Raw genomic sequence first — 27684 nt, forward strand, 5'->3', positions numbered from 1 at the left:
CTATCTATAAACACATTAATTAATGATTTTTTCATTAAATAAGCAAAAAACACGTGGTTTTTTAAGTTTAAATTTTGAACTTCAAAATTTTAAATGTTGTTAAAAATTTAAATTTAAAAATTCCGTTGAGTAATGACTGTCGCATGAATAGTTATCTACATGATGATTTATAGGCAGAGAAACTAAATTGAAATTCACTAAATTTTGTAATTTGAGTTCTAAAGTAATTAAGATTCCACTAGATCTGGGAAGCAGGAAGCTTAGACATAACTTGATCTTGCGTCCAAAGCAAGCTAGCAAACAGCATTTGCAAATTGATTCGCTGTCATTTTTTTTTTTAATTAAATTACGGCCGCTGCTAAATGCGCTAAAGTCACTCAATAAAGTTGAGTACTTTTTTAATTTTCATTATTTTTCATCATTTCTCTTTCTCATTGCTTATGTATAAAATAACAATGGAATTCATATTATTCTTCATGTCATCTTTGAGCCATAGCAGAAAGACATCCTTCATTACTTCATGACCAGATGTCATTTGCTTCACAACAAAACATTAATAACGTTCATTATTGTACAATTTAATTATTCGCTATCGGCGAAATTTACAAAATGTAGAATCCAGCTTCTTCTGCTTATTCGTTCCATTTATTTTATTCTATTCATATTTGTGCTTCTGTTTAGCATCCCATTCATCTTGAAATAAAAGCGCTAAATTATGTTTTATGTATCAACAGTTTCTTTTAAATTTATAGATGTAATATGCATAATGTGGATGCAATGCAATTTATGGTTTGGGAAGGAAGAGCAAGCAGTGTCAACTTGAAGAGAAATTGTCCTTAACTGCATAGCAATGACCGAATTTCTTCATGATGCTGAATTTTTGACTTCCAACCTCCATTAAATGTTGCATAATAAGTGATTGACCCCAGAGCCATTTAGCTGTTGCAATAAAATTAATTGTATCCTTGAGGGAAATAACAGGTCAATTTTTAGAATCCTTCAAATCTTTTCAAGCGAAAGTCTGAAGGACTCAAGGGCACTCTTCAACAATTATAGTGTTGACCATTGCGCATCAAAAAAAGGAAAAGGTAAAAGACCTTTCAAAACAATCCGTGGGATAGAAAAGGATGGAATTAGACATTTACTTAAGCAAAACAACAAAAAATTCCACTGAAATTGACTTTTTTAATATATAAGAATAACAGCTTGAGGACAACGGATGCACGTTAAATTAAATGTTGAAATTTACAGCAAATTCTACTCTTCGTGCTGTTTTGGCTCGGCTCAAGTTCTGTTGTAAAAGACAAAGAAGTTTAAATTGCTTCAAGACACAATGTAAAGCTTACTTTTTGAGAAATTTGGAAGTTGAACAAATTGGAGGAATGCAATTTTCTTGACAGAAATTTTGAGACAAGAAGAACTCCCGGAAGGAGTCAAAACTTTGTAATTATTTTGATACATAAATTCCAAAAGTGATGTTGACATAAATGTTTACAATTACATGATAAGATGTAAGTTGGTCTTACATAAATTACATTGCATTCTGGATCTTGAAGTGAATGGAGTGTGGCAAAAAGGTTTGCGTGCTTGTTTCCTACGCAATTGTCTCAGGATGAATTCCATTAATGAACCATATTTAAGCAATTTTCATTGTTCTAGACACACAACCTTATCTTTGGGTATATTTTGGGTTTATTTGGGACAATCTTAATCACTCAGACTGGATTTATGGTATGAAAGATTAATCTTTACTTGAAAACATTAACAAATTTAGACAAGTCAAATTTCCTAGCAACCAGCCCGATCGGAACATATTAAAATGTTGCCACCACGGGACCGGATCAGATAGATTTAAAACAAAGTTGGAATCCACTAGGCAGAAGTATCAGAATCATGTTTCTGCCAAGTAAAAACATACCCGAGTGACACAACTGAATGGCCACTGATCCTTTAATTCTGTTTCACGGAAACATTTTCTTACACCATAGGAAAGACATTTTGCGGTCATTTGCCTTACTCATAGTAAAACTAACTGTTTGATGATCTGGTTGCCAGGGAATCAGTCTGGTCTAAGTATCAAGATCATTTCTCGTGTCTCAGATTTAGTCTGAGTGTTTTTGATACTCCTCGTATTATATAGTCAGATTGTTATATATAATCTGACATCAATTTGCGTGAACAATTCTCTGGAAAACAAGATTGCATGCTAAAAACAGTAAAAAGCTTGTAAAAATCACAGAATCCATTTGACAATTTGTCAACTCCATTACAGATTCTTAATAATCATTTCTGATTCTGAGACCTGACGGAAACTTCCGAAATTGTAAACGGCATCCTTCTCCGTAAATCAGCTACTACAACAGCACCCAAAAACCTGATAAAAAGCTCTGATATTAACAATTATTAGCGAGTGACTTTTCATATTTTCAGGCATATTTCTCATGATAACAAGAACAAAATTTATTGTTATTTCTATACAGTAACATTCATAAACAATAATTTTTCTTTAGGTTCTTTAGAAAGTCAACAAAAGCTTTTCTTAATAAAATCTGCTTACAGCCAAAAGAAGAACAAAAATTTTCATCCCTTGTAGTAAGGAAGGAAGGCAAAAAATAATAATAAAATAAGTGAGGAATTTATTCAAATGATAAATAACCATTATTGGATATCGCGTATTTATCGTTCACAAAGGTGCCATTTAAAGATGAAAATTTCATTGTCGCCATCCTTAAGAGAGCTTTTTAGCGCATTTTTGAAACTTGTTTTCAAAAAGGTAGCTTAATAATGCACTTTGTTCGTTCGTTCGTTCGGTCGGCTGTTCGGCTGGAACGCGAGATCTCGAAAACTGGACATCGTAGAGAGCTCTAGTTTGTTTTAATAGCTTAGTTCTATCGAGTTATTGGGTTATCGGTCATTTAGAAGTTTCAAATCAACGCATAAATACTATAATTAACAGTTTTTCATTTTCATATACAACAACAACAAAAACAACAACACGTTTTTTCATTGTTTTACAGTGTTTTTCAATGTTTGTCGATGTTTTTACAGTGTTTACTGAACAATGTTTGAATTTTTTTTTGACCGTTATGAGGTTTGAATTATGAAAATCCGTTAAATGATGAAGTTCTTAAATTTTTGTAAGTTTTATATGGATCTTGTTTTCAAGATCTGGAAGTGACCTGGATCTTACTGGATCTTGGTTTTTAGGTCTGGAAGTGACTTGGTAATCAATTACTGATCGCTGGGACAAAAATGCGCTTAAGTCCCTCGATCAATAACACGAGGACTTTTGTAATTTTTTTATATATTTCCCCTAAATGTTTAAGAAACATAAATTATACGACAATGTTAAAGCGATAAGATGCGAAGGTAAGATACCGTTGGAAATACATTTACGTGCTTGGTTCTTATTGAATGATTCTTGATGGATCAAAATATGCATGAAAATATTTATTTTACAGGAGGCTTCATAAACATAATATATATTATCCAAAAAGCTTTTATTCTCATTTTTTTTCCACCCTCTTCACTTTCTTATTCCTGTTGATCTGAGCATTTCCTCAAATAAAAGGAGGACGAAACCTTCAAAAAATTCAGAACTTTGCAATTTTTATGGATCAAATTTTAGCTGAATTTTCATTCACGCGAGGGCGTCATTCTCATTTTAAAAATGGAAATTTCTATGTGCTGTATCTGAAATTTACACATAGTGATGGGAACAGAATGACAAAAAAGGGAGATATAAATTACATGAATCGAGAGAAGAGGAGTGAAATTGAATGGAACGAAATCAATTTCCGTATTGGTTTTGATGGAGGGAAAAGGAAAATAGAATGGAAAATCCACACACATGGTGAAAAAATATTTAAAGGTAAAGGCGTTGGATGAATATGGATGTAGATGGTAATGAACATTTTGAGGATGCAAATTTAGAGAGCATTTTTGGTGCTCAAAAGACTAATTACTAAAAATTTAATTTTGACTTTTCTTTAATATCCATTAATTACTTTATATTCCCCTAATAACTACTTTCTTGGATCCACCCTTGGAAAAAAAATTGCTGGTTGATCCATTAAAGCGGTAAGTGCTGATTACTAAATAGAGAAAAAGGTTTAAATAAGCATTGTGCCAAGCATCTAAACAACCTCAGATTGCAAATTAAATAAGATTACTTGACATGCTATCAAGAGGGTCTGGGTTCGAATCCTACTCAGAGGTAAACTGTGGACTCTATGCAACCTTAGTTGCAGCAAGGTTCTGAACACTCTTGTACATATTGTAAATAATCCATTACTCCTAATAAAGAGTCTGAATCTACAAATCCCTTTTATGGATAGTCACAGCTCTGACAAAAAGTAAAATTGAACAGCTTAGAATTCTGTTTGCCAAATTTTAATTTAAGCTCAAGCTCTGGCAAACAGGGACTGGTTTATCCAGCACTAGGTCGGATATTTTCTAACACTTAGTGTGCATCATTACACTGTCTTTCTGGTGTGACTACCTCGTTCCATACAATACCAATATACCCGCCACATAGCTCACAGTGTCAACATAAGACGATTCGAAATCGATGTAAAAAATCAGTTCGAATTTAAGCTTTGGATTTAAAAATCAATGTCATGTCAATATGTTAGACAGTACAACGAGATCATTTGATGATTGACAGATAGACAAAACCCAAACATCCAACATCTTTTCCCAATAGGAAAACACGCTAAAAAGTTATAGATTGGAAAAGGTCGATGAATGATTTATCGGATGTTCATGAACACCTTATGATGTGATAATTTTATTATATGTGATATAGGAAACACCCAAATGGTATTGAAATTGAGTTAAAAGTGAAAAGTTTTACGAATAACAGTCTATATTGTTGGGTTGCGCTTTACAGCACATGAATGGGAATGAATCATTGTTTGTTGCAAGGAAAAAATTTGGCAACTGAAGTTCCTTTAAGTAGTTCCATTTATCTTATGAAAAAAGTTGTAAAATTTATGTAAGTTCTGGGATGGGCTTGTAATTTACTTGAATACTTTCAAGGAAACATCCCAAAAGAAATTAATTTCACTTGTTTTACAAATAATTTCATGCTGCTGACTTCTTTTTCATCATTACTAATTTTACCGCAATATGGAAATGGAAAATGAAAAGTTTTCAATATTTTTTAAGGTATTCTTGGAAGGTTGAACAGAAAATAGATCTTGCGTAACCTTTTAAGGAAATTGATTTCAAAACTACTAAGGTTTCCCCTAACAATCACAGCATGTCTTTTCCGATATTTTCCCCAGTTGATTTTCATGAAAATTAAAATTATAATTTTTGTGCCTACATTTTATTTTTTACGGAAGTTCATAGAAATGATTAATTCTTGCCCTTCCAGAAAGGATTAGAAATGCCGAATCGACAAAAACCTAAAAAGTTTCTGAAAGTAGCAGTTGCTGTCTTCTTCTTCTTCGTTTTAACACAGCGCATCAAAGTTGTTAAAGGATCCCAAACTGTGAGATGTAGTAGAGTGTAAAAAGTTATGTGGAGTGGATAGTTTAGACAAAGTTAGATGAATAGGCCTGCATAGATGCAAAAAACTGCAAGCATCTGGATGCCCATCTTAATCAATACAAACTGCAGACCTGTGCATCATGGCAAACCCTAGGGTAGTTTTAAATAAGATGCAGTAAAGTTAAGGTATGCACATTTCATTGATATGCTGTAATGTAGTAGGTGAGATGTCGACCTACCGACTCTTACCACTTAAGTTTGACCCTAGGAAATGTCAAGTCAGATTTGAGGACTATTCGCTATTCTAGTTCATAAAGTGTCCTTAGAGATAATTGCTAAGGACACTGCTTAAATATACCCTGGGTCATAAGATTGTCCAGGTTGTGAATTCACCAGCTTCAAGAAACCCTCATTAAAGTTATAATAGCCGCATGATAGGTCTCTTAAAATAGCCATTTTACGTTTTTCATAAACCAATAAATGCAGAGAGGCTCCCACACCTAACAGTCACATTCTTTTTCATTCAGAGCCATCAAGTGTAGTAACATTCTTGTAGTAACTTAAAGTTACTTAGCCTGTCCACCTACAGCATCGTACTTATAAAAATCCAATTTTGATCTTTCAATATTCCGAAAATAAAGTTATTTTTATCTTATTTTTTTATCATATTCCATTTCATGGGAAGTAAGTATCAAAATTTTTATGAAAGAAAAATGATCCAAAAAAACGAATGAAGCTGAATTGAGTTATTTATTACGATAAAAATGTCAAAAAGTGTCTGAAATCAGATATAAAAATAGAATGTGATATCTTCTTTGAAGCCTTAAGTATGAATTAACTTTTGTTTTCTTGTATTCTTAGTAGTAAGAAATGGATTAGAAGTATATCCAGAAGGGTGAATTATTCGGGTTGTAACTACACTTCCGAGCGACACAAATGAAGAAGGGTCCGCCACGGAGCTTTTAAGGCTCTGCTAAAGCCTTTTGTCAACACCAAGTGAAAACCGCCTAAATTTGACAGTCATATGAATGCTACTCTGAGCCTTCTTTACATGTGTTTCATGGAAAGTAACAAATTCTTCGGGGAACTACTACATGAAAACATACCTAATAATCTCAGCACAGGTGCTTCTACCGATAAATATTCTCAATTATTGAATCAATCAATCAAAAAAACATGAATAAAGATTATCTTCTTAAAAGTCATTTTGGGTCGAAGTAAAGGTAAGGCACAGGTGTTTTATGAGTGAATTATTACATCATATACATATCAACAAATGACAAGAGCATGTGTGATGGAATCGATTTTTGATTTATTTGTTAATTCTTAAGCAATAAGAATAACTAAGTAAATATACATCCACACATGATGGCTTGTAAGTTATTGGTTTTGATTTTTATGAATTTATGCTTCAGACAGAAAAAAATTTGAATCATTTTATCGTACATCTGTAGACTCCAGATTTGAGAAGATTATTCTCGGATAACAAAAAGCTTTTCATGTCCAAATGTTATTGTTAATTCAACGCCATGGATTTCATTAATCTGATTATCATGAAACAATAAAAACTTAACAAAGTGGAAAATAAATTCAATTTTAATAAAAATTAAGCTTTCATATTCAGCAGCTGTTCGGGATTAATATTCATATAGTGGAAAATAAGCTTTTGATTTGAATTTTTTCATTTTTTGTCAAATAATAGTTCAATTGATTCAAATCCAATGTAAATCGAGTTCCCGAGTGACACAAATGAAGATAGCTCCAACAAGAAGCTTTTAAAGCTCCTCTTAAGCTCCATGAAGCATGCAATTGGCTCATTTGGACCAACTGAAAGCCACCTCCATGGGGTTATCATATGTCAGCCATTACAGCCATTTGGATGCCACTTGTAGGTGGGTTCCATACGATGTCAACAAATAAGTTTTTGCGAAGCCTTCTTCATCAGTGCCACTCGGGATAATGTAAACCAAAGAACATAAACCTTGATTGTTCCCATCTTAAACTTTCAAATTATTTCTTTTCGTTTCTTATTCTTCACAAATTGTTATTGCTGTTTCCGTTTAAAAAGCAGGAAAAATATTTCCACAAAAAAAGAAGCAACAATAAGTTGTGAGGAAATGGAAAACTACAATGCATTTTTTTCCTTTTTTCTTTCTTTCTTCAAAAAAAGAAAATAAAATGTTTTCTCTTTTTTATTTTCTACTTCTGTTGTTATGAACTTCAAAGATTTCATTTAGGTAGTTGTTGAAGGAATCATCAAAACCCCATTCACAATGATTAAAATCAAGAACGTAAATCAAGTGGATACATAAAAGCTGGAAACTAGGAAGAATACGGTTAGTTAAGAACTATAAAAGCGCATTTTTTGAAGCATTAATGACGCTAATTTCATATAGATCGATTGGCTGACTAGGTGGCTTGCTGAGACATGAGATCTCAGCAACCTGACATTGAAAAGAACTCGGATCTGAAGCATTAGCTCAGTTCTATCGAGTTGCTTGTTTATAGATTAATTTTGAAGCTTAAATCTAGGGTTCGCCAAAATTAGATGCAGATAGATGCAGAGATGCAGAAAACTGCGCGTCCAAATGCATCTGAAAATTTAACCAAATACTTTAAAAACTCTGAAAATGACAATTTTTCACATGAATTCACATATTGTAATGATGAAAAATCTTGGAAAATGCTAGTTTTACCTAAATTTTCACATATAATGATGAAAAACTCAGAAAAACACTGGAAAATTAAATTTTTTTAATTTTTTATAAATAAAGTTAGAATATCGTAGAAAATGTTATTTTTGATTTAGTTTTCCAATTACGACGGTGAAAAACTCTCAAAAATGACAATTTTCAATCATTTTTTATGAAAAAAATTTCCATACAAAAAGTTCAAATGGATGCAGTTGGATGCAATTGGATGCGCATCTGGATGCGCATCTAGAACAATAGAAACTGCAGGCCTGCTGCAGGTTTGCGCATCTGGGCGAACCCTACTTAAATCTAATGGTTAATGCTTTAATTACTGATTTTTCTACTTTATTTAGAAAATGGTCCAAAAATTAGAATAAAACTTTAAAAAATTTGAATTTTTGAAAAACGTTATGAAGTTTGAATTTCAAGAGATCGTTAAAATTCAACATTTTTCAATGGTCAAAAATTATAAATCAGACAGTTTTTTGTTTCTTAAAAACAATGAAACTATAGAGTAACACTGGCAGGTACAAAACCAGGAACAGTCAGACCAGCCAAAGCCTAATTTCCTTTCAGGTAAAAATGCTTCAAAATTACGAGTTCTAATCGGAAAGTACTTCGACAATTCTCTCCAAACTTTCTTTGGCTTTCTTTGAATTGAAGACATTCTGTATGGCTGAGAAGAGAAAGATAAAGTGTAGATGATGAAAAAAGTTTTTAATTGATGATCGAAAGGATTTTCTTTTTTTTTTCATTGAAATTTTTAATGAGTTTTTTTTCGTTCAGACTTAATTTTTTTCAAATAATGAGGATTCTTCTTCTTCTACCGCTGTTAAATTATAAGATTCATGTGAAGCACCCGACAAGAGTAATTGAAGTTTCATTTGAAAGACAAACTTAAGTCAATTTACCTTAATATTAAAGATTTGGAATGTCAGAGAAGTTAATCGGATTTACGTTTTTACGTAAGCTGCTTATGTGGAAGTTGAACCTTTTTTTTTTGCTCGGTGTATGAATAAATTATTTGCCTGCCATTTAGCGACATTTCGAAAATACCAGAAAACATTAATGCTTCAAATATTTACAAATATAGTCAGTGAACTTATTAATGCATGATGTGAAATTCAATTTGGGCACTTTAATTCGGATTTTATATTTTTGTATGTGTATTTCCGCATGTTTTGAGTGGCTGCTCGGTGTCATAGTGCTTTCGAGCATAGGTGTTTAGAAATTGAGCATCAAAGCATCAATCATTGATTCGATTCTTGGAAGCAACTCAGTTCGAACAATCAGAAATGCCATCACATTCCATATAAGTGTGAATCCTGCACATGATTCTGCTTCTGTTAAAATTGGATTCCAGGAATAGCCTTTCAAAGGTATATCATTGGGAGTGTAGTAGTAAGAGGAATACAGAAAATGTATAATTTATGTATGGTAAATTGCTATGTATGTGGTCGAACATCCTCCTACAGCTCAGTGATAGCAACATCCGACCAGAAATTGTAGAACGTAGGTACGAATCCCACTGTAGATCTGATATTCGAAATTAATTTTTTTCTAGCAAATCAACAGCAAGTGTGGTTGGAATTAACCACACTTTGATAAAGCATGAAGCATACATTGCAAGACACCCATTGTTTTGGAATGTAAAAGACAATCGAAGCGTTGGCAGAGGAAGCCTTAAAACCAAAAAAGACCTTGAAAAACTCATCGGAATTAATCAACATAACATAAAATCAAACACAAGCATTTACCATCAATTACATCCTAACATCCCACACACTAAACAGAATAGAAACATGATATATTTTTTTATTGATATAACAAAAATCAAACAGCAAAATTTTTCCGATATCTTCTTTCAATTTCACACAATTAACAGCATCAATAAAAAATTATAGCCACATCGTCCGCAATGACGCCTACACATCTTAAAAACAATAAATATGAAGAATTTCAACAAGTCAACTAAGTCACTACATGACTCATACACGATTGAAATCTCAAAGCAATAAAAAATAATTTAATTATAAATGTTACCGAAATTTGGCCAAAAAAATTGTCCTTTTGCGTGACGATGGAAAACGTCTGTAGAGCATTGTGGTTACAAAACTATATCCCATTAGAGAATTTGTAAAGCTATATCCATAAATTAGAATCGAACAGATTAGCAACAGCGGTTTTATGACACTTTGGAATGTAAACTTATTTCTCACAAAAAAAGGAAGGAAGTGAGTTTTTTGGTATTTACGGAAGTCATTTATCTTCACATCAATGTCGTATTATAATCTAATTTGTATTTGGAACAGAGCTGGGGAGGGGATTCGATTAGAATTTACGTGATCTTACAGAAAAAGCACAATTTAGAACAACTGATTCCGAATGGGACTCGAACTTACGTTCTGCGATTTTCGGTCGCATACTACTACCACTGAGCTAACGAGGGGTTATTAAACTTTATGGCAATGTGTAATTATAGATCTTCTATATCACCCCAGGTATCCCCTTACCAATCCACTCCCAATGATATACTGTTGATAGCTCATTACAGAAATCCCATTCCAACAGTTTGCCCATTCCAAAAGCTCTTCCATTTCAACAACCCTGGATCTTAGTATTGTGCCAGCAATATTTAATGATTGAGTCTCGTGTGGGATTTGAACTTTCTCTTGAAGACACTCCAGATTCTACTCTGTCACGACACCTCAGTGGATGAAATTCATGGCCAGATAATCATACTTAAAAGTTGCTTAAAAGTACAAAACAAGTCAGATAAAAATTCAAGAAAAAAAAACATATTTTTTCATAAAAGTCATAAAAAGTTTTATGGAAAATCGTGACAATCCTCAAAAGTGAATGAATTTTGGAATATCTTGTTCCTCGAAAAATGCGTAAAAATAATTCTCATGTGATTCTGAAAGGATGTAGACAAAACTTTTATGTCAAATGATCAAAGGGATTAGAGTATGTAAAAAAAATTTGAGACAGTTAGGAAGCGAAAAATGGAAATAAAGGAAATTTGTTTATGAACGAAACTTTTTTTCTTCTTTGACATCAAAATTTTTTTTATTAATTTAAAAAGATTATATTTTTCAAAGAGGATGTTAACTGTTTAACTGGAATCAAAGGTTTTATGATCTTTTAGCTTGGTTAGGATTAATGTGCTCTCATTCGTAAATTTGAAATGTTCTTTAATTAGACCCGGGATGTAGAGAGATATTTTTAGGATCAATGCTAATTTAGGAGAATTAGGATGTGGAGCTTAAGCATGGTATGGTGTAATATCAGGGATTTATCCATTGGAAAGGAGTTTTGTGTCAAAAACCTTTTTAACTATTTGGACAAAATTCTTCAATCTTGTTAGAGTTTTTCGAGACAAAAATCCTTTCATACATTCATTTACCCATTACAATTGATAATTTTGAACCCTAAATTACCCACATAACTTGTTCTTAACAATACGCTTTGCTTGGCTGACTGGCTGTATGTGTGATGTGTTAGATCTCGATAACCAAACATCGTTGAAATCTCTTATTTGAAGAATTAGTTCTGTGCCATCGAGTAATTCCAGCCGCAATTAGTCATTAAAGACAAAACAATCTCTAAACACTTTAATTAATGACTTTTTCATTATATAAGCAAAAACACGTGATTTTCAAGTTTAAATTTGAACTTTAAGATTTTAAATGTTTTTGGATCGTTAAAAATTTGAATTCTAAATTGCTGTTAAATGATATACCCTAACAGGCAAAGAGCATGCTGCCAAAAGTTGTACTTAAATATGTTAGTTAAATTTACTCGCAAGCATGCTCTTAGCTTACTCTATTCGTGAAAGCTTTCTCTTTGCCTGCAAAGGAATTACTCAAAAGAATCAACGGATGTATGTTGCAAAGCCAAGTAACCCATTTCCACCTAAATTATCAACATCATAAGTAATACGATTTAAAATTCATCCTAAGATTATATCTCTAAATTTAGATCATCTGTGCTCAGTCATAACAATTTAAACAAAAATTCAGTAAACACAAACATTTATGTTTTCGACACACAGCATAAATGTTGCTATATAAATACGCCCCCGTAAAGATTTTCATACATCGTTCGGGAATGGCAATAAAAATAATTCGAAGTCGAGTTGCACGTCTCAGTAAGTAAAATTGGGTTAATCTTCAGAATACATACCTAATTATACATGCTATCAAATATTCCTGCCTTAAAGCTTAATTATGCTCGATTAATTGTAGAATTTTCTTACACATTCTACACATACAAACAGGAATTAATGTCACAGTATATGTTAATTATCACGAAATTTAATTAATTATTTAAACATTTTTTTTCACTTTTTATGTTTTTTTTTTTTTTTTGGTACAATCAATTAAACTGGATATCTCGTTTCATTGCTTTTCGTGTATTCAGAACAGACATGACAAAAAAATAAAATTTATTCACACTTTTTTTTGTGCCAGTTCCATGTACAGCAACACAAAAAAAAATATTAATTTTCCACTGTCACGTTACAATTTTTCTCACAACGTATTAAGGCATGATATTTAATTTCCATTGAGCATCTATTTATGCCTTAAATTGTTTACATGCTACAAAAAAATGGCAATTCACTTATTTCCTTTCCATTAATCCCATCGTCAATAATAATTATAAAATACTGATTTATACTGTCTTGTCTTGTTCACGGCAATCAATTACAGTTGCTTCACAGTTAATTATGTGCTGTTAATAATCCACCAAATTAGATCATTCATTTTAATAATGTCTCTCCGTATGCTACAGGAAGCAAACAAAATTGGATATAAAAATTATCGTCGTTAATAATGACAATCTGTTGATGTTTATAAACGCATTAAAAACCTAGGTCAGAGGAAGTATGGAGAAAAGTAAGAAAAAAATCATTTCTAAAAATAAGACGTGGATGAGACATCAAATGAGAGGAAATGTTTTCAATTTTTATCGCAAATGAGAGGAATAGGAAAGAACATTTTATGGCCAAAATTTTTTAATCTCATAAAATATTTCAGGAAAAACTTTTTTATTTTTTACAGATTTTTCCTCACACACACAAAATTTCCAAATTCCAAAAAACACATTATGAGCATGCTATGAAGAAGTATGAGAATAAGTACAACTTTTATTCTGTATGAAGGATGTCCATCTGGGAATTGTGTTGAAAAATATTGTTCATTTATTAGATTTCCTTTTTAAGAAGGAAGTTTGTCTATGGACAGCTTAAATTACAGAGGTTGAAGTTGATTTGAATAAATTTCATAAGGAGTCGAATCAACTTTACCATACGCAATTCTGATCGACTAAAAGTTCTGGTTTCAACATGATAAAATTTGTAATTGGTAATTAAGATGGTATGGTCAAAAAATAACGAATTTGAATAAACAACGCACTAATACATCACTGAGAGGATGACTATACCTTCTCATACCCATTTTATACTTTTCTGACTTTCTGAGCCTTGTTCCCTGATGAAATAGGGTTCTTCAGTAATTCAGTAAATTTTCTTTTGAGGCATGTTCGATTTTTGCAAACTTGGTTCAAAACTTGTTTTAAGGAAATAGAAATAGCTTATCCCGAACTCTGTTGAAAAGGTGATTTTTTCAGTATTTAAAGAAAGAGATGATGGAGAGGGTTGTATGATTTATTTCGGAAAGAGTCCCATATTCGATAAGGAGTGCGAACAGCTCAAGTGACATGTTATAAACGTGGCTACCAGAGCGGTTCTCCCTCAAATTTGATATTAAATCAAGAAACGGTCACTTGATTGATTTTCTTTTTATATCCTCTTAATTTTTCAATGTTACACTCTTAAAGTCATTTACAATCCTACCTTTTCCCCAAAAAAATCTCCCTATCTTAAATAAAATCCAAGCCAAAACCCCAACTTTCAAGTTAAAACTCGATAGCCACCCCAACTCCATGAACTACACAATAGGTAGAAATATGAAAAATGAGTCTAAGAAGAAAAAGATCAAGCTAGTAAAATTAATTCTACACTACAACTGAATACAGCACAAGATAAAGAAGAACATCGCGAAACTATTGGTCAACTTTTTCTTGTTTTATTCATCAGCTGGGAGATAACTCGTGTTAAAAAAACTTTATTCTGTGGCTTATCTTGGAGATAAAAATGAAATAAAAGTGAAACTTCATCAGCATCATAATTTGGTAAGTCACTTGTGACCACCGCAGGATGTACGTTTTTTGGTATTTAAAGCGTTAACACTTCACAAGGGAGGGGAAGGAACGATCGTGTCCTTCATACAGTCGTAATATGTCATAATCACTAAAGTTATGCAACGTGCCGTGTAATTTCCTCGATTGCCTTTATGTCTGTTGCGGTAATGGAAGGAAATTGGAATGGTAAAATTGACTATTTATAGTACCTTGCAACAGACATAACCGAGATATGACAATCTATCGATCATTTACAGCAAGTTTTTTCATTCTCTCTCTCACACTTCCTCTACAGCATGTAGATTCAATTTTGTTGAAATTGGAAATTATGTCATTAAATGTAAATCGATTGCTCACATTTGTTGACGAGAAAAAACTCATTTAATTTTCTATTTCTGTAGTAAAATACACTTTGGAACGGAATTAATCACAAAAACTTTTTTTTATTTCCGATAAAACTTTTCTTCTAGTTCTTATTTTGTTTGATCCACAAAAGTCGCAAATTCACACTTGCTCTAATGACATAATTGAATAAATCTTAATTTTTTTATTTATTTTCACGGAAAAAAATCAAAAATCCGTCCGCACGACTCGAGAGATGCATGAGAACTGAACATTGGACAATTACTGATAAAATTATTTTGTCTGCAAACTTTCATCACTCATACTCAGCTCCTTTGTGAACGGAATGGAATGTGAAACACTTCCAGTGGAAAATCTCACATTTTCCGGCATCTCTGACTTACTTTTTCTTTTCTTTCATCTTTATGACAAATAGTCATCGTAATAATTTTGTAAATATTATCATTGGAACTTAATGTTTATGTATTGAGTCATAAAAAGGGTCACTGTGGGGTCTGTGATCTTCGCATAAATAATCTGTCTGGATCAAGGCTCCCGCAGATTATAATCTTCATACAAAATGATTTTCAAGATTATAATCTTCCATACAAAGATTATAATCCGAAATAATCTTCATACAAAGATTATAATCCGAAATAATCTTCATACAAAGATTATAATCTTTAATAATCTTCATAGAAAGATTATAATCTTGAAAATAATCTTCATATAGAAGATTATAATCTTTTAATACAGTGAATTTAATTTCAAATATAAGGAAAATAAACATTTTATGTGAAATTATCTATTTTCTGAGCTCTTTTCTAACTGTACATTGTGTATTAGGTTTCAAACTGGGTTTTCACTCGACTTCAATGAAAATCGATGCGAAAATTCTATTTTCAGGAATATTTTACCATGGATTTAAGAAAATTGAATCAAAAATTGATATTTTTGAGAGTTTTTGTGTCTAGTTTAAGCAAAATTTTTCATCTCAAATAAGAAAATTAAGTCAAAATTTGGCTTTTCGGAATCGGTTTCCATCTTAAATAAGATAGTGAGTCCAAATTTGGCTTTTCTGAGAAGTTTTCCACCTTAATTAAGAAAACCAAGGCCACAATCGGCTTTTCTGAGAAGTTTTCCACCTCAAATAAGTAAATCAAGGCCAAATTTGGCTTTTCTGAGAAGTTTTCCACCTCAAATAAGAAAACCAAGGCCAAATTTGGCTTTTCTGAGAAGTTTTCTACCTTAAATAAGAAAACCAAGGCCAAAATCGGCTTTTTTGAGGAGTTTTCCACCTCAAATAAGTAAATCAAGGCCAAATTTGGCTTTTCTGAGAAGTTTTCCACCTCAAATAAGAAAGCCAAGGCCAAATTTGGCTTTTCTGAGAAGTTTTCTACCTTAAATAAGAAAACCAAGGCCAAAATCGGCTTTTTTGAGGAGTTTTCCACCTCAAATAAGTAAATCAAGGCCAAATTTGGCTTTTCTGAGAAGTTTTCCACCTCAAATAAGAAAACCAAGGCCAAATTTGGCTTTTCTGAGAAGTTTTCTACCTTAATTAAGAAAACCAAGGCCAAAATCGGCTTTTTTGAGGAGTTTTCCACCTCAAATAAGTAAATCAAGGCCAAATTTGGCTTTTCTGAGAAGTTTTCTACCTTAAATAAGAAAACCAAGGCCAAAATCGGCTTTTTTGACAGGTTTTTCACGGGTTTTTCTTCTCAAATAACAAAACTGAAGTGAAATTTGGCTTTTCCGAATAATTTTTCATTAAAGATATAAATACTAAGGCCAAATTCAGCTTATTTCGATAGTTTAATATAAATTACGCTTTCGTAATAGTTAAAAACTTAATATGACATTAAAGTTGAAGATTATAATCTTTAAAAGGATTTGTATGGAAAAGATTATAATCTCCATACAAAGATTATTAAAGATTATAATCTTCATACAAAATTTTCAAAGATTATAATCTTCCATACAAAGATTATAATCTTTAATAATCTTCATACAAAGATTATTTAAGATTATAATCTTCATAGAAAGATTATTAAAGATTATAATCTGCGGGAGCCTTGGTCTGGATCAACAAGATGAAGCAATAAATCTAATCGTCCACAATTGGTCAAAATGTTAGCTATGCATCAAGTTCCCGAACAGCACGTCAGTATTATGGGGCACCCGAATGGTAGCCATATGGGGCAGTGTCATGTGCCAGTTATGTGGTTGCCATATGATTTCTTGGCAACACCATGGCTCTGTGGTGGCCGTGTTTTGACATGGTGGAGCCGTGAGACCGAGTCGACTTGAGTCGGCTATTTCATAAAGAACCCGAGTCGAATTCGAGCTCTTGTTTAAGTCACGTGATGGCAATTGGCATGACCATATCATATGTCTGTCATTTGATATCAAGCTCGCATCATTCAGTGTTCCTAAAACAGCTTTAGCGAATCCCTAAAAGCTCAAGAATTTAGGTCTATAATAATTCATACATTAAATGAACAAGCGATTGTGGAATGGCGATAAAATGGCGAGAAAAAAAAGATTCATGCCAACAACTCTGAAGGCGTAACGGTTTTCCTTATTTCGTTCTAAAATTTGAAATAAGGAATTTTTTTATTCCTTATTTTAGTACATCGAGTCCGTTAAAATTCTTTATACAAAATCTTAAAAATACACGATTTCTAAGCCATAAATCAACTTATGAACTATGCAAACATAAATAAAAATGGTATTTCTAATTGAAAAGTGAATAATAATTGACAAAACCAAAGAGAAAAGTAGTAAAATTAATTAAAAACAAATTATCTTTGTTATTGTTGTGTGTGTGTTTGCATGTATTAGTAATGTTTACAAAAGTGACCAATCAGAATTAAATTGAGTTTTTTGCTGCAAATTGTGTCAATATTTAATTAAAATGCCTTCTAATTTCAAGAAATATTTTTAAAGATTAATAAAATTTTAATTATGATACACAATTTTTGTTGATTACTTTGAAAAAGTTGGAAAAACAAAAGACAAAAATTTTGATTTGCATATGTGTGTGTAAATTTTTTCGTACACCAAATGAATTCAAATTCAAAATTTTGGACTAAATAACGGAAAATTTCGCTCTTCAGAGTTGTTGGGATTCATGATATGAAAACAAGCTTTGCGAGATGTTGACGAAAGAAAAATGAAGAGCTTGATAAGAATAGAAGCTAAAAAGATTGTTTGCGGGATAAAAGAATGAAGAGGCATTTCCATTATTAGATTAAATGGTTTATTTCTTTTTTTGGATGTTTTTTTGTTTTGAATTTCAGATGAAGGAATGCGATTGGATCTTTGAGATAAGCGATTTAATTGAGTCATTTGAGCATTTTGGGTAGAAAAGCATATGTTTTTTGGTTGAGTTAGGTCAAAGTAAATAGGCTCCGATGGGCTGGACACGTTATTAGAAGACCTATAGAAGTTCAACTAAATAAGGTCTTTAAATCAGACTTTGTGGATGGTAAGAGAGCTCGAGGTAGACCGAAAAACTCCTGGAAGGAAGCTGTTGATAGAGACAGCATTGCATTTGGTATTGGCAATTGGTAGGCGGAAGCCGGCGATAGAACCAGTTATAGGAATCTGCCATATGGCTTCCACACGGAGGCGGATTCTATTAAGTGTTAATAAAAGAACCGAACAGCACACTTTGTTTGCTAGAGCACTGCTGTGTTGCCGAATTATCAATAAGTTTCGAAGATGCCTTGACATTATTATGATGATGGGTGAAAATATAATTTGCCGCATGGTGCCGCTTGGAAGTGCTTTAGAGATGTCTTAAAAACTTCGCGTGGAACCTCCATCATTTTATGCTACTTGGGTGTAACAGTAAGTGCTGAATCTAAATTTTAATAATTTTTCCAACCCCAATTTTAAATTTTTTATAAGAAAATAATGAATTTTTTATATAGAAAAGCTGAAAGGTTCTCCAAATTTCGAAAAGCTTTCTCGAAATTCTTCATATCTAACGATTAACAAAGCTGATGAACAACAAGAATCTCTTATTTTATTCATTGCCTTGAAATGTTTTACCCCAGATAAAATTTTGTAGAATTTTAATTTAAAAATTATAAAGTAAAATTTGATTAGACTTTCATATGCAACAGAAATGTTCATTACCTATGTAGGTACGTGAGGAACATATTCCATGGTTTTTGCAAAAAATGAGTGAAGCGTAGTGAAAATTTAATGAATGGAAAATTAAAGCTTGTGATGTGCTTTTCAATGATTTATTCAACTCAACTCAGTCACTCATCTATCATAATTTAGATTCGGAATTACATTTGAAATCACATGAAAAGTTGGGTATATAAAGCCTGAAAAGTTTCAACTTTTTCAACAAGTTCTATTCTCGATTTCAAACTGTGAAATAGTTGAATGAAAATGGAAGTTTTGAGGTTTTTTATTGTTTGCTTATTGTGCTGCTCAGTAGCTGCTGATGTGCAAATTGCTTCAAATCAAAATCTGTCGGAATTAGCAATAGCATTTTCTGAAATATCTCAAGGACTACAGGCATCACAGACCATTACGATATTAAATTCTGAAAATCGTAAATCGAGCGCATTCAATGAGCTTATTATGGAAATTCATCGTCTTCAGCTTCAAACGTGCATATTTAATGACACTGAGAGGTTCTTTCGATTTGTTGAGGAGAATTTGAAGGGCTCGGTCGAAGTTACAGCACTAATTTTTCACAATCCTGGTTCTCTTATTCAAAAGGTGAAATTTGTATCTTGTTGGCTTGTTCCTTGATGTGAATTTGTTGTTGATTCACAAGATTCCTTCCAAATTTTTAAGTCATCTCACTAAATTGTATCAAATCTTGTCCAAATCCCTCAATTGTCATCTCAAGGGATGGAATCAAATTCTGAAAATACAAATCTTATTTCTTATTCCTAAACAGATCCATGAAAGAAATCTCGCTCATCGACTAAGTCTCTACATTTTCTATTGGAATGCAAAGCATTTGCCTGCATGTTATAAGCAATGGAATCTTCGCGATCCACTTCGTGCTGCATTTATAACAAATCCTAGGAATTTCACATATCGCATTTATTACAATCAAGCAACATCATCAAATGATGGCAAATTAAAGCTAGTCAATTGGTTTGATGGAAATAACCTTGGCCTCAACACAGAACCACTTTTGCCTGACATCAAGCATGTCTTTAAAAGCTTCAATTCTCGTCATTTTGTTGTTCCTATAACTCATGTAAGCTTGCATTATTTTCATCCTGCATTGATTGTTATTTCCAATATCAATCCACAGAGTCCTCCGTGGATCTTCATAAATTATATGCAACAACGTGAAGATGACGAAGTCAATTTATCAACAGCGCCTGTAACTATCGCAAATGACAATGACAATAATAACATTATTGATGATGAAATGATGATGAGTGATGAAAAGTTTGTGAATGAGACGAAAACAGACAAAAAGTACAATGTGCAGGATAGAAAGACAAAGAAGAAACAACTGATTGTAAGTGGAAGGGATGATGTGCTGTTAAAGTTACTTGCTGACAAAATGAATTTCAAATTTGAGTATATTGATGTGAAAATGATGGAACCGAATGAAAACGTGACGATGGCTGGTGCATTGGGATTACAAATGCTTCAAAGACGAGTAAGGCATGCTTCTTATTGTCCACGACTTGAACAGTCAAGATTTTCACTTGTATATTTCCATTTCCTTTTTCATTTATGTATGGGAAGCAGATTTTGTGTTTGGTGATATCGTTGTCACTTACGAACGAATGCAGGAAGTTGAATTTTCCTTCTTTACACTTCCTGACTCCGGGGCATTTCTCACTCATGCTCCACGTCGTTTAAGTGAAGCATTTGCTCTTGTCTATCCATTTCAAATGGAAGTATGGCCTGCATTGATTTTTACAATCATCATCACTGGGCCCATCCTCTATTTTATGATTATCATACCCGAATGGATAAGGAACAAGAGAAGGAAAGGGAAATTGTTGGAACATCCTGCAAAATTATTTTACAACATGATTTACATTAAAGAGATTACAAAACATCCAGCAAGAAAGCATGTCATGAGGACAACTGCTGCTGCTGCTGATCCTATTGATGATGATAGGCAAGTCAATTCGGAAGGTCTACTTGCACGCTGTGTTTGGTTTACATGTCAAATCTTCTTAAGGCAATGTTCGTATTGGAAGTAAATTTATGAATAAATGAAATTGAATTTTGCTTCTTTCCTGTTTTTTAAGCAGCAACGAACTTTCCATACATCAATAATCACTCAGTACGACTATTTTCCATAATTCTATGGTTATCAGCAACTTATGTATTAAGTGATTTATATTCAGCACAACTCACATCACAATTAGCTCGTCCTTCAAAAGAATTACCAATCAATAGTCTATATCGTCTTGAATATGTCCTGAATAGAAGCAATAGTGATGGATATAAGCTACTTGTCGAACGAGATTCAGCATCACATCATGTATTAATGAACGGAACTGGCATAATGCAACGACTTTATCGTCGTATGACTGCTCATACAGTCAAGAATTCACATTTGTTGGACTCTGTGGAACAAGGAGTTCGAACTTTATTGATGGATGATAAAACTGTCGTGTTTGCTGGACGTCAAACGCTGTTCTTTAACATGAAACGATATGGTGTGAGAAATTTTCAACTTTCTGAGAAGCTTTTTACGCGATATTCAGCTATTTCACTTCAGAAGGGATGTTTATTCCTTGACAGCTTGAATGAGAAGTAAGAACTTTGTTTCCATTCCTTTATCTTCCTTTAATTTCTACTTTTATTTCAAGTTTAATGAAACTTTTTGAAGGTGGAATTTTGGATAAAATCACTAGTGATGAATATGAGAGGATGTTTCAATCCATGCAGGTATTACAGATCAAAAATGATAAGAATGTTCAGAACAGCAAGGAAGATGAAGACAAAAGTGATGCAGAAGAAGAAGAAACAAGTTCTAATTCCATCAGTGGAGATGAACATCTCAAAAATAAAATAGCAAGTGAGAAGGAATTGACAGCACTCAGTTTACGAATGTTGCAGGGTGCATTTTATCTTGCTATAATTGGCTATACTCTCGCCTTTCTTGTCTTTATCGGTGAAATTGGATTTTTTCGAATGAATGGCACATCAACATTGCCTTACACTTCAATTACTAATCGATTACGCAACGTCCTGATGAGAATTTGTCGATTGCGATTACATCACTGAGAATTCCACCGAACATGATCATGGACCATTAACTTTTATGTTATAGCACGAGATTCTGTAATGATGAAATTAAAGCTTAAAAGTATTCAATTTCAGGATGCGCATATGCACAGCTAAATGAGACTTTGATGCAGCATCACTATCATAATCATTTAGAATTCTTTGTTAAATTAAAGCTTTTTTTTGCCTCCATTTCCAACATGCATATAGCATGCAATAAGGTTCAAGATGCATTCACAATAAATTTTCATTATCTCATTAGCAGTGAGCTTCTCATTGCAATTTAAGGTGCATGATGACATGGTAAGCAACATGAAAAATCAATATTCAGTTCTGTTCTGTTTTCATACAGCAAGAACAGTCAGCAATAAACATTTTTTTGAGACAAAACTTCTCGTTCAAATTGATGGAATTGAAAGCTGCAATTCAATTAGAAGAAGAGCAATTAGAAATGTTTTATGTCGGTTCTTCATTTTCATATCAAATTTTATGTGATGAGAAGCAATCAGTAGATTTATTGATGCAGCACAAACATCTCAATTTAAAGATAAACAATCTCAAAGCAGCTCCTGTGAAGCTCTTAAATACAACAGATTAAGAACTTAAAATGAGTAATTCGAAGTTTTTCTTTTATTGCCTGACACAAAATACTTGGTCTGTCCACAAAATTCTTATTTTCATGTTCAGTTCCTTCCAAGTTTCTAATTAAGTAAATTTCTCCTCAAAAAATTAATTAAGCAAAAATGTTAACGAAAAATGCTCTGAAGCGAAAGATGGGAATTTGTGTTTGGGTGAAAGAATTTCAGGGCATGTAGCACAAAATGGAAATGGATATGAATGTGAAGAGAAAAATGAAAACAGTAAAAAAAATCACAATGATATTAAAGATTACTTAAAGCCACAATTATATGAACCCAAAAGTTATACGTTCATGAATTTTATTGAGCATGAATGAAGTCAAGAATCGTCCAAATGAAGCTCATTTGACCACTTTTATCGATTTTTCTATGAATTTTGACATCAGACAAAGAACCTTTCTAAATTACCCAAATTATTTCTAATACTCTATTCAAGGCAGAATTGAATTGAAATTAGAATAGAACAGAGTTGGCAGGACTCCAATGTGGAGTCCGGACTCGGAGTCCGGACTCCGAATGTCCGGACTCCAAAAAAAAAAGTGGAGTCCGGACTCCAAAAGTCCGGACACCCGTGGAGTCGGACTCCAATGGAGTCCGGACATTTGGAGTCCGGACTCCGAAAGTCCGGACTCCGGGACTCCGGGAGTCCGTGGAGTCCCATACAAAAATTTTTTTTTTCTTTTTCGGTTACACTGTGTAACAGTGGTAAATTTTTTGAAATTTTTTTTGGATTACACTGCGTAACCCGAGTTGAAAAAGTGATTTTTTTGACATTTTTTTGGATTACACTGCGTAACCCGAGTTGAAAAAGTGATTTTTTTGACATTTTTTTGGATTACACTGCGTAACCCGAGTTGAAAAAGTGGATTTTTGGACATTTTTTTCGATTACACTGCGTAACCCGAGTTGAAAAAGTAATTTTTTTGACATTTTTTTCGGTTACACTGCGTAACCCGAGCTAAAAAAGTGAATTTTTTGACATTTTTTTCGGTTACACTGCGTAACCCGAGCTAAAAAATTGATTTTTTGACATTTTTTCGGTTACACTGCGTAATCCGAGCTAAAAAATTGAATTTTTTGACATTTTTTTCGGTTACACTGCGTAACCCAAGCTAAAAAATTGATTTTTTTGACATTTTTTTCGGTTACACTGCGTAACCCGAGCTAAAAAAGTGAATTTTTTGACATTTTTTTCGGTTACACTGCGTAACAAAGTCCAAAAAACCACTTTTTCAAGTCATGTTACGCAGTGTAACCGAAAAAAATGTCAAAAAATTCAATTTTTTAGCTCGGGTTACGCAGTGTAACCGAAAAAAATGTCAAAAAAATCAATTTTTTAGCTCGGGTTACGCAGTGTAACCGAAAAATATGTCAAAAAATTCAATTTTTTAGCTCGGGTTACGCAGTGTAACCGAAAAAATGTCAAAAAATTCAATTTTTTAGCTCGGGTTACGCAGTGTAACCGAAAAAAATGTCAAAAAAATCAATTTTTTAGCTCGGGTTACGCAGTGTAACCGAAAAATGTCAAAAAATTCAATTTTTTAGCTCGGGTTACGCAGTGTAACCGAAAAAAATGTCAAAAAATTCAATTTTTTAGCTCGGGTTACGCAGTGTAACCGAAAAAAATGTCAAAAAAATCAATTTTTTAGCTCGGGTTACGCAGTGTAACCGAAAAAATGTCAAAAAATTCAATTTTTTAGCTCGGGTTACGCAGTGTAACCGAAAAAAATGTCAAAAAATTCACTTTTCCAACTCGGGTTACGCAGTGTAATCCAAAAAAATGTCAAAAAAATCACTTTTTCAACTCGGGTTACGCAGTGTAATCCAAAAAAATGTCAAAAAAAATTACAAAAGTCCTCGTGTTATTGATCGAGGGACTTAAGCGCATTTTTGTCCCAGCGATCAGTAATTGATTAATAAGTCACTTCCAGAACTAAAACACAAGATCCAGTAAGATCCAGTTCACTTTCAGAACTAAAACACAAGATCCAGTAAGATCCAGGTCACTTCTAGACCTAAAAACCAAGATCCAGTAAGATCCAGGTCACTTCCAGAACTAAAACACAAGATCCAGTAAGATCCAGTTCACTTTCAGAACTAAAACACATGATCCAGTAAGATCCAGGTCACTTCCAGATTTTAAAAACAAGATCCATATAAAACTTCCACAAATTTAAGAACTTCATCATTTAACGGATTTTCATAATTCAAACCTCATAACGGTCAAAAAAATTTCAAACATTGTTCAGTAAACACTGTTAAAACATCGACAAACATTGAAAAACACTGTAAAACAATGAAAAAACGTGTTGTTGTTTTTGTTGTTGTTGTATGTGAAAATGAAAAACTGTTAATTATAGTATTTATGCGTTGATTTGAGACTTCTAAATGACCGATAACCCAATAACTTGATAGAACGAAGCTATTAAAACAATCCAGAGCTCTCTACGATGTCTAGTTTTCGAGATCTCGCGTTCCAGCCGAACAGCCGACCGAACGAACGAACGAACGAACAAAGTGCATTATTAAGCTACCTTTTTGAAAACAAGTTTCAAAAATGCGCTAAAAACCAATTTTTCAACTCGGGTTACGCAGTGTAACCGAAAAAAATTTCAAAAAATTTACCACTGCACTATGGGGCAAAATTAAAAAAAAAGGGACATTCACTTTGATTTTTGGACTTTTTGGAATCAAGACTTGAGGGTATTTTTTGCTTATAGTACATATAGCAATTGACTTGCATGCCAAATTTCAGCTCATTTGGTGCTGTTTGGTCGGTTCTGGAGGTGTTTGAAGTTGAAAAATGGTAAAAAACGGATTTTTTTCATCTCTTGTTTGACTTGAATAGTTTCTTATTTAATTAAAAGATATTGAAAAACGGATTTCGGTTTCTAATTATACTATATAAGAGCTTTAATTTTCCATGGTACAAAGTTTATATATACTGGGTTTTAGTGGCAGGACTTGAGAAAATATATGAAAATACCAGGAAAAAAAGCTTCAAGCGTCCGGAAAATATGCTAGTTCTCAAAAGTTTCTCATATAGACCTATTTTTTCGTAAAGTACTTACATTTAACTTTCCAAAACTGAAAAAATATCCAAAATTGGTTGGTACGAACAAAAGTTATTGCATTTTTAGTTTTGGACGAATTTTTTTCTCAAAACTAATATTTCTGATATGAATTTGGAAGATATCATTTGAAATAAGTTTTTTGATGTTTTTTAATGTATTTAGCCATTTTAAGAAGACTTGTTAAGAAATTTTTTTGAAAAAGTTCAAAATTCTCCGAGTTAGAGGTACATATGCTATTTGACGACTTGACCCTTTTTCTCATCACTCAAACTGCTATAACTTTTACATGACTAAATATTTTTCAGTTCTGTTTCTTGTTTAGTGTAGCTTGTTATAATACCTTTCCAACGATACATAATACTTAATAGTTGGAAGTAGTCTTGGTCGTGAAAACGGACCCTGTTTGTGACTGACCCTTTACAAAGAAATTTTCAAAAAAGTCATTTCTAAAACTACCACTTAGAAATTAAATAATTTAATGTTTTTGTGTTTTTTAGGTCAAATTATGATAGTTTTGAATCTCAAAACTCAAAAAATCTCATTTTGTAAACTTTCTGCAACTTTAGGGGCCTTCATAGGTAACACTTAGGTAGTCCAACAATTCTCAGAGGTGAAACTTTTTTATTGACTTTTTTTGATTGATATTAAATATTTACATTTATTTTGTGCAAAATATATCAATTTTAAAAAGTTTGGGTCGAAAAAAAGTGATTTTTGACTATTTTGTTAAAAACAGGCTTAGGTAGGCCACATTTAAGGCACTCCAGTAGCCACTATGATTAAGTTCTATACATGTTTTATACATATTAACAAAGGTAATGGTAGTATCTAGCAATAACAGAAAACAGAATTCAAAAATATTGGTTCTAAAAAAAGTTATAGTCATTTGAGTGGCCAAAAAAGTGTCGAAGAGAGCAACCAGCATAGGCAAAAACACAAAAATTTAAAATTTTAACGAAATTCTTGAAGTTTTTTGAATAAAAACTTTTTTTAGGTCATATTAATTCAAAATATTGCATTTTTGGTCAATATAAAACTAAAATTTTGAATTTTTGTGTTTTTGCCTATGCTGGTTGCCCTCCTCGACACTTTTTTGGCCGCTCAAATGACTATAACTTTTTTTAGAACCAATATTTTTGAATTCTGTTTTCTGTTATTGCTAGATACTACCATTACCTTTGTTAATATGTATAAAACATGTATAGAACTTAATCATAGTGGCTACTGGAGTGCCTTAAATGTGGCCTACCTAAGCCTGTTTTTAACAAAATAGTCAAAAATCACTTTTTTTCGACCCAAACTTTTTAAAATTGATATATTTTGCACAAAATAAATGTAAATATTTAATATCAATCAAAAAAAGTCAATAAAAAAGTTTCATCTCTGAGAATTGTTGGACTACCTAAGTGTTACCTATGAAGGCCCCTAAAGTTGCAGAAAGTTTACAAAATGAGATTTTTTGAGTTTTGAGATTCAAAACTATCATAATTTGACCTAAAAAACACAAAAACATTAAATTATTTAATTTCTAAGTGGTAGTTTTAGAAATGACTTTTTTGAAAATTTCTTTGTAAAGGGTCAGTCACAAACAGGGTCCGTTTTCACGACCAAGACTACTTCCAACTATTAAGTATTATGTATCGTTGGAAAGGTATTATAACAAGCTACACTAAACAAGAAACAGAACTGAAAAATATTTAGTCATGTAAAAGTTATAGCAGTTTGAGTGATGAGAAAAAGGGTCAAGTCGTCAAATAGCATATGTACCTCTAACTCGGAGAATTTTGAACTTTTTCAAAAAATTTCTTAACAAGTCTTCTTAAAATGGCTAAATACATTAAAAAACATCAAAAAACTTATTTCAAATGATATCTTCCAAATTCATATCAGAAATATTAGTTTTGAGAAAAAAATTCGTCCAAAACTAAAAATGCAATAACTTTTGTTCGTACCAACCAATTTTGGATATTTTTTCAGTTTTGGAAAGTTAAATGTAAG

General features: G+C 32.4%; 2 protein-coding genes across 4 annotated transcripts in view; one reads left to right on the forward strand and one right to left on the reverse strand.

Annotated features, from left to right (window-relative positions):
- Positions 1 to 14896, reverse strand: part of LOC139085799 (putative tyramine receptor 2) — a 32498-nt gene extending 17602 nt beyond the window's left edge. For 2 of the 3 annotated variants that reach the window (XM_070633955.1, XM_070633954.1), the window contains exons 1-2: positions 14751 to 14896; positions 12375 to 12977 (exon numbers count right to left, since the gene is read on the reverse strand). The gene's annotated coding sequence lies outside the window, so the exon portion shown is untranslated. Of the gene's footprint in view, positions 1 to 12374; positions 13045 to 14750 lie in introns of those variants that run through there. The other variant, XM_070633956.1, reaches the window with a different exon arrangement.
- A 1966-nt stretch (positions 14897 to 16862) lies between these two features.
- Positions 16863 to 21974, forward strand: LOC139085800 (ionotropic receptor 40a-like). The gene is made up of 7 exons (XM_070633957.1): positions 16863 to 17022; positions 19237 to 19478; positions 19663 to 19971; positions 20029 to 20353; positions 20475 to 20924; positions 20990 to 21500; positions 21557 to 21974. The coding sequence occupies exons 1-7, from the start codon at positions 16863 to 16865 to the stop codon at positions 21972 to 21974; spliced, it is 2415 nt and encodes an 804-aa protein (XP_070490058.1).
- Positions 21975 to 27684: the final 5710 nt, after the last annotated feature.

The sequence above is a fragment of the Chironomus tepperi genome, unplaced genomic scaffold, assembly GCF_022539635.2.
Source record: "Chironomus tepperi strain 1889 unplaced genomic scaffold, CSIRO-AGI_Ctep_v1 contig_83, whole genome shotgun sequence".
In the NCBI taxonomy this organism is placed as follows: Eukaryota; Metazoa; Arthropoda; class Insecta; order Diptera; family Chironomidae; genus Chironomus; species Chironomus tepperi.